General features: G+C 38.6%; 1 protein-coding gene across 1 annotated transcript in view; it reads right to left on the reverse strand.

Moving 5' to 3' along the window:
- The window catches only part of LOC146004605 (sialate O-acetylesterase-like), a 67,485-nt gene extending 58,807 nt beyond the window's left edge, over positions 1–8,678 (reverse strand). Inside the window, exons 1-2 of the mRNA XM_083143479.1 lie at positions 8,670–8,678; positions 4,999–5,077 (exon numbers count right to left, since the gene is read on the reverse strand). Of these exons, the coding sequence (XP_082999605.1) occupies positions 4,999–5,077 (79 nt within the window). The 5' untranslated portion in view covers positions 8,670–8,678. The remainder of the gene's footprint in view (positions 1–4,998; positions 5,078–8,669) is intronic.
- Between the last annotated feature and the right edge of the window lie 288 nt (positions 8,679–8,966).

Genomic DNA, 8,966 nt, shown 5'->3' on the forward strand with positions numbered 1-8,966 from the left:
TCAGACTGTGAACCAAATACAAGTAAAATAAGGTACAAAACAGGAAGATATATATATATATATACACAAAAATCAATCCCCTCCAGACACACTCCTCTTTCTCACTTAAGAGAGAGAGAGAGAAATACGATATTTAAGCACACGAGAGAAACAGGACATGACATAGAGTGGGATGAGGCTGAGCAGATAGAAAGATAAACAACTTTCTAATAATCCTGTTTTGTACCTTATTTCATTTGTGTTTGGTAGAAAAAGAAGAAGACGTTACTAGATGGTTGAAACGTATCTTTTAGTTTATGTTTTAAAATAAAATAAATTCTGCCTTGGTCAGAATATTGAGTTTTGGGTTATCATGTAAACAAGGCTTAATGTTGTTATAACGTTAGTGTCCAATATTAGGAAAAAATCAAGTTTTAAACATGAATATTTATCGTTCTCTGTATAACTGCATTATTACTAAATAACCATCAAAAACAATTAACACTTTCATTTTTGAAGCACTAACGACAATCACAACGTCAGATATTTAAAATGGGCTTGATGTTAAGCATTTCTCTTACAGTAACTTGCAGTGGCGGCGATTGGGTTCAAAAACCAGGGGGACAAGGTGCGAAAATTGGGTGGGGCAAAGATAGTATATTTCCTTTGTAGATAAGGTTTAGCATAGTGCGGGGGCAAAAGTTACGAAAACCGGGGGGCAACTGCCCCCTTACCCTCCTAATCGCCGCCACTGGTAGAAAGAAAATGCAAAATAATCGTTGGACATAATATCAAAACTAAAATTGAAAGTGAGTATATAAGTGGGGTCCCTGCGTCTTAATTCTGAGGCAATGGGGATTTTATACTGATTTTAACACGAGAAATGGGTGTTTCAGAATGGAACTTAAAGTAATGTATCTACTGTGGATTTCTTTCAGAAATAAAATATCAAATTTTTATAATACCACTAGATTTGGTATATTTTCTTTCACTTTCTCATCATTTCTGGGGAGAGGAATTAGTTACTGAGATGTTGCCTCCTTTATAAATTTAGGTAAAAATGGCAAAGGAAAAAATGGCAACGGAATAAATGGCAAAGTCAAAATGGCAAGCGGAAAAAATAGCTAAAGGAAAAATGGCAACGGTAGAAATGGCGAAAATAAAAATGGTAAATACAATATATTATGATTTTACATGGAAATTGAGAAATTATATGTTTTGCATTTCGCAGTTTGAAATTAAAAGTAAATATATTTTCGGTGTCTTTTAAAACAAATTTGTCTTTTAAGGGATACATTTTATTTGATGTTTAGAAAATAATTATAATGCCGTGTATTTCTATATTTATTCTGGCAGATGTTACTGCCGCTATAGAATCACATGTTATTAAAAGGTAACCTTTGTAAATAATTTGAAGCTTCTGTGATTCATGAAACTTAAAGGGGGTGCAGCATAGCATGGGTTTTCATCTTGACTGAAAACAAGTTTACGGCTTGTGCACACCCAGGGCCGTATCAAGGTTTGTGGAGGCCCCTGGGCAAAATGTTTTGTGGGGGCCTCCCATTTTTTATTATTTTTTACTAGGAGCTACATTAGCTCAATATGTTAACCACAAATTTTCAGCAGTTGAAATGGTAAACTTGATTTTAGAATAATCCGTAGTCATTCACAATCGAACATATCGTAGATAGGTTTGCAGGGAGAATAGCGCAGAAAAATAAAGTTACAGGATGAAAATTGGAGCGCTATAACAGCAGTAAAATTCTGCGTCTAAATGTCTACAGTATATTATGAAGAGCGAACACCGTAACTACAATATATGGTAAATACTAAGGGTGTTCAGACGGAAACAGAGAACTGAGCAGTAGACTGTATTTACGTACATAATTTATTATAAATTATATTATTTACAATTAAGAGTAAACATGTCACTACATATGGACGGTCCATCTACTGGACAATTACCGACAGGTTCATTGTGGAAATTAGTAACTACACTTTCATCAAGAAAATTCCCAAAGGCTTAACACTTATAGTAGACACACTTTCCTTGCCCTTTTCGCCGAAAATTCATGTACTATATCATCGAAGTCCAATTCACGACGATGTTCATGTTTAATGCCCAATACACAAAGATTGGATAAGCTACCCTGTCCCATGGCAGCACGAAGCCTGTTTACTGCGGAACGGATCCTTACATGCAATATTATCTTAATCGTATCTGAGAATTGATTGTTTGAATAAGTGTGCCTTATTTCCACACCACAGCCAAATCAATCCATGGTATAAAGTATACAGAGCTTCAGATATCTACAAACAGATCGACTGAGAGCTGTGCTACAGTTGGATCCAGAAGAGTGTAGACATGAGACAATATTGAAGTTCTTTTGATCTTTAAAATACAATTTCTTATGAAATTTTTTACAAGCATAGCCAGCTGGTTAATTTGTTTTTTTTTGGTAGAGGCCCTTCACAGCTTCCTTTTGGTGGGGGCCCCGGGGAAATTGCCCCAGTTGGCCATAGGTTAATCCGGCCCTGTGCACACCTGCTGACCAATCACACGTGTTTGATACTAGCAGAACTTGAAGCCAGCCCTTATGTACCCCCTCGCACTAATTTGTGTCACTGATTTCTCACAGAGACGAACTTGTTTACTTTTTCAAAATCAAAATTGTTAAATCTCGGAATTCTAAAATCAAATTTATTGAAACAAAATCATGTGCGTTCCTACGACCATAATCATCCACCTGATTACGATGCTGTAATGATAGCCAAGCAGGCAAGTATCCTGCAATTCCTTTCGGGGTGGGGGGGGGGGGTTTGCTGAACACCATTTTTAAAGGGGTATAGATGGAATTTCATAATTGTATGTTTAAGGTCAGTGGTGGCAATTGGGTTTCAAAAGGGGGAAGGAGCGATACAAGGAAAGTTCACTTTCTCTTGGCAGACAAGGCTTAGCATTAAGGGGCCATAGTATGGACTCAAAATGGAGAGCAACTATTCCCTAATTCGTCGCCAATGTTTATGGCTGTCATTTTAATCAGAATGTGAAATCGGAACATATTTTACCACTCGACTCCTCTCTTTCCATTCATTAACATTGTGCTGGAACCATCTCAGTATGTGTGTTTGCCCATTCTTCTCATCAGGCATCAAAAGATCTATGTATTAGAAGTGTTTTTAAGAAGCTGTTATCAGTGACCTGCGGTGACGTCGACACTTGAGTAGCAATCAGTGGCTTGCCCAAGGGAGGTTAGTGGGGTCATAACCCCATTTTATCCAGTATTCCTTAAAATAAAAAATATCAAAGACAGGAAAAGATGGCAAAATGAGGACTGACTACCAAAAATAGTATGTGTAACCCCTCTCACACCCGAAAATCCTGGGAACCCCACTCTTTATCTCGGACATATCTTTAAAAATCAACTCACGAGAAGTTTTTATCATTTCGTATTGGAGACTGAAGTAAGATGCAGGTTTGGATATTATCCTCCATGGTGCTGTCGCCTGCCTTCGCACCTAACCTTAACAAAGCCCTAATTTTCCATCCTTGTGAATTGGATCTTCAAGACTTAGGAAGATTTCAGACCGAAGGGATAGGCGATACATCTAGTTTGGAATGAGCCAATCAGCAGCAACGTTTCACACCATAGCGACAAAAAAGGCCGCATAAACCTACTTTCCACTTGTGAAATCCTCAGCGACACTTGGTAGGACACTGTCATCGTCACCTCGAAGTGACAGTTCTTGTTGGCCATAGAAGAAAAAAATCTCCCTAACCGGTGGGGGTGCTCTTCAGTTTTCTTCTTTCTCCTTTATTTTCCGTGCTTGTTCACTTTACAGGCAACATCTTACGATTTGATATACACAGGACATGTACTATGTAGACATTTTAACGAAAAATCAGTCGAAGTCAAGGGTGTTCGGTGGCCCAGTTGGTAGAGCAAGCAATTTTCTTTAAAATGTCTACATATGCAACATCTTCTTGCTTTCTCTTCTCAACATTCATAAAATTTTTGGCTGTCTCTTTATGGTAGTTAAGTGCTTGAGTGTGTGTCGAACCCAGTAGGATTAAACATTCTCCGTCTTGCCTAGATAATTATTTCACTCCTTAAATTATCGTCACATTATTTTATTTCACACTGCAAGAAACCAAAAACCTCCTTTCATCTAGTGTAAACCGAAAACGTTCGGGCGACTCGAACCCTTAAGCCCCCCTTGGATACGTACTTGTAGCCAAGTGTCCTAATGATATGAAGATTCGAAATCAACATCCGTGCAATCCAAGTGAACCTACAATACTAGAAGATTTGATTTTGGACGGCATATATTGTCTCATACAATATACTTGACAATTTCCAAAGAAGAAAACTAGGATAATTTATACTGACAGTGCTAACAAAAGAATTGCAGGATTTCTTACGAGGAGTAGCACATAACCTAAATTTGGAATGTATGTAAAGTGACGATATCGAAGGTGAATAAATATTGTTAGCTAATTACAGTAAAAGGTGAGGAAAACCAAGGTGAATAAATATTGTCCTGATTAAATACAGTATTGTAAAGTGACGAAATCAAATGTGAATAAATATTGATTTTGTTAAACACAGCATCAATATTTTTCTTCTTTACAATTTCCATATGAATTATTTATATCAATTAATTATCATTTGCTTTTGCTTTCTGTTTGTGATTTCTACTTTCGACATTTTTCCATTTGCAATTTTCACTTTGCCAATTTGCTGCGTTTACAATTTTTTCCGTTTGCCATTTTTACTTGGCCAGTTTTTCCGTTACCATTTTCTTTGCCATTTTTGCCTTATTTACATAAAATAGTGTCAATGTTTTTAAGTTATTAAGTTGAACTTTCCTCTTTCATTTTCGAGAACATCAGTTCTGTGTCTCTTATAATGAGGCTCACTCAATATTACACGAAAGAGACCAAATCATGGATGCATTTAAAATCACTTTAGAACAGTAACTGGGAAGAACTGTATTTGGTAAACTGTTTACACTTACCTCTAGATTGTTTGTCCGTTTGACCGGCAGAGGCCACCACCACTGCAATAGTCAATAGCAACACTGTGTTCTCCTTCATCTGGAATAGAAGATAACAGTCATTATTTTTCTGGCACTAGAAACTGCTGTTTAAACCACCTTCGAATTTGCACCAATATAATACAGTAATAATAATAATAATAATAATAATAATAAATAATCACGAACATTTTGTTTCCTTTGTCCACTTTTTTTATATTAGTATTCATGTAGAGTTAGTCCTGGACTGTGGCCGTGCGGCCTAAAGCCTGACGAGCAATGTGACCGTGCGGCCTAAAGCCTGACGAGCACTGTGGCCGTGCGGCCTAAAGCCTGACGAGCACTGTGGCCGTGCGACCTAAAGCCTGACGAGCACTGTGACCGTGCGGCCTAAAGCCTGACGAGCACTGTGGCCGTGCGGCATAAAGCCTGACGAGCACTGTGGCCGTGCGGCCTAAAGCCTGACGAGCACTGTGGCCGTGCGGCCTAAAGCCTGACGAGCACTGTGACCGTGCGGCCTAAAGCCTGACGAGCACTGTGGCCGTGCGACCTAAAGCCTGACGAGCACTGTGGGCGTGCGGCATAAAGCTTGACGCACACTGAGACGCCGGAAGCGCGGCAACAGATCAGAACAGATTCGCTTCCGGCCCTCAAGTTAACTCGCAGACTTCTATCCGGAAATTCCGTGCTTCTGTTCCGCACGTTCCCCTGTAGTGGGCGTTACACCATTTGATTTCAATAGAAGCAGACGACAGAAGTTCTGTTGCCGGATTTTTCCATGTTTCTCCGCGTCTCAGTGTGCGAACGCTTACTACAGGGGAACGTGGGGAAACGAAGCACGGAATTTCCGGCTAGATTTCTGCGCTTTATCTTGAGAGTTATCGCCAAGTGAGACGCCGGAAGCGAAACTATTCTGTTCTGTTGCCGCGCTTCCGGCGTCTCAGTGCCCGCCATGCTTTAAGGCGTCTTGCTTTGGGCTCGCACTACGGGACGCGCGCAGGTTGGAGTCTCCTGGGGGAAGCGTAACAAATTTTCTCCTGAGATTTCGGCATCTGTATGGGACCGGTGGCCACCCACCATCGCACAGTGACCCGTGGAAGGATGGAACCATAAATTGAATAGTTTTGTCGGACGAGCGCATCCCAGAATCAAGGACCTGATTACTCTTCTCAAAACGGGAGCGGAAAAGAACGAGATCCAGATCATGCGAGCAGAATTGAATTTGGAAGGTGTCAAGAGAAAGCGAAGGTAAGCAAATATAAACATATCATATATATACATGTCTACACATACATGTATATATACATAGTCATATATATATGAAATATCCAGAAATTTCTTCAAACAGCATTTAATTAATGATATCGATTCTCAATTGCAGCTGCTGAGTTTGCTGAGTTGCTGTTTTAAGTCCACTTTATGCACAGTAAGGCTAATCGGGACTGGACCTACAGTTTAAAGTGAGATCCGAACCACTTGTACCTCCAGCGGGTATCGAACCCGGGACCCCTTGATTACAAGGCAAAATTCTCAATTGCAGATACATACAATTGGATGATAGAATTTCGCGTACAATGAGCGAATATCAAGAGACTGGCAACATTGATAAACTTCTGAAGACGATCATCCATGTTATCAACTTTTAAACCGAAGTGCAGGCAGATACAACTGGACGACAGGATTTCCCGTACAAGGAGCAAATTTCAAGAAGATTTGCAATATAGATCAAGATGATGTAATTGAATTTCAAAGAATATAAGTGCTGTTATTAACATAAGAAATAGTATTTTTGTAATTTCTTTTTCACCTGTTATTATGTCAGTCCCTTTGTTTTTCTCTATCAACTCTTCATTCTTTCAAAAAGCCAATAGGCTATACGCAAATGATACTCAGCAGTTATAAACGAAAGCGTCCCGCCCCTCACAGTCGTCTCTCTCTCTCCCCGCCTGTAAGCAGCTGAGACTGTAACCAAATGATACGACACCGGTTTGAATGCGAGATCCTTAGACGTATTTTCCCGGCGAAGCTTTTCAGTTTATCACCTATTATTCCTGTCGCTACTTTCTTCAAAACTGATAATCTGCTTTTGAGATTGCATAGAGTGAAGATAAAGCAAATACAAACACCACATTTTTTTTAAAAAAGTCAACTGAAATTATTTTTAAGAAAATTATATTCTTTTCAGCAACAGTTTTCATATCCTTAAAATACTTTGCTGCAGCACCGCGACACATCAACACTAAAGGTCTTAACACAATCTTTTAAAGTTTATAGAATCTGACACGAATGAAACAAATGATTAATCTGATAATTTCTGTCTTCATCAGATTTTTCAAGAATAATGTTTCGTGGATTTCTATGACACACCATCTCCATTAACCCGCAAGGACACGTGAATGGGTAAAAATGACCCAAAAGATTTTGAAATATTTATTTCATCTTTACCAATGAGTGTGCTTGAGGCGATCCTTCTCAGTCCCTTTCCAGTAAACACTTTCGAATGTCAAGAGACCTTGAATCAGCTATGAGGCTTCGCTAGTTGCCCTCACAGGGCCATAGAAACATCACCTTGCAAATTTCACCCATACGTGCCCTCCTGCGTTTCAGCTTGCATGATCTTTTCTCTCATTTTTATCAATCGTCAGATACAATAAAGATATTCCAAATTAATACAATTAGTATAACCAATAAAGATATTGTTAATCAAATGCTTTAATGTAATTATAACTCGGAGTTACGAAGTAATTTTGCGTCTGGGAATATTTACACACCAGAGTCTTTGGGGAAAATTTTAGGAAGGGTGTTCATGAAGGTTTTGGAAGGTGTTAGGGGTTGTTGAGGACGGGGACGTTCGAATAAATTTCTGTTACACGACACTACTTCTATATGTATTAAGTATCAGCTGACAGCGAAATAGGAGACGACCTATTCCCCTAGCGCGCGTACACGTGACCACGTTTGATTCAGGGTTGCCAGCTGACCCATTAACAACGGAGCACACGGTCACAAATAAGCTAAATTTGTCAAAAATAGCAAAAATGATGTCAGTTACATAATTCGTTGACATTCTCGTGTTCAAGGTATGTATCTAGAAAGGAATAAAATATGTAATTAAATACAAATCCTAGCTCTATGTAAATTTTAATTAAACATTATACAATAGATGTTGACGTGAAACACTGCATTAATATTTTCGTAATTGGTAATGTGCGCTATGCCATAAAGAGAGTTGTCGAGTGGTATAGCACTTCCGTAAAATCTTTTGTAAAACCCAAAAGTCCTCTTTTTTAAACCTTGTCATCTGGTAATCCTAAAAATATCGGATGAGAGAAAAAACACCATTCATGTTGGGTGATGTTTTATTTGAACTAAATTACAATTCTCCAGAGACCAAAGATGGCTTTGTGGCCCAGCGCGTTAAGTCTTGACTTTCGATCTCGCCATCCAAGTTCGCGGATTGAAATCCCGCTCTCAACATGGTGTTCTTTGTGAGTGTCTCTTCATCAACTTCATCCTCGTCGTCGCGACAGCCAAAAGTGACAGAAATGCAACGCTACATTACAAAATTTAAAGCAGAAAGCTACACCTATTTTCAAATTTGCAAATTATCATTTCAGAAGATCTATTCTGTACGTCTTGTGCAGAATACTCACCTTGGTAAATCACTCGAATAGTTTCAAATGACAGATCTTTCGATCTTTTTATACTGTTTTCTCCATAAATATAATCGTTGACCTGAAGATAACAACAAGATTACATTCATTGTTTCCATAGAAGGACTTTATTCGGCTGAAGTTAATCAGTATGTTGACTATTTTCTTCATTTCAAATAACATAAACAGTGTCTAAAAATAAAGTTTCAGGAAGCGACCGGTTATCCTAAACATTGAAATGGTCATTCGACACAAACAGAAATTGAATTACAACGCTTTTTTACAATATCTCAGGGT

This window comes from Lepisma saccharinum, chromosome 22, assembly GCF_977018435.1.
Source record: "Lepisma saccharinum chromosome 22, izLepSacc3.1, whole genome shotgun sequence".
NCBI classification, from domain to species: Eukaryota; Metazoa; Arthropoda; class Insecta; order Zygentoma; family Lepismatidae; genus Lepisma; species Lepisma saccharinum.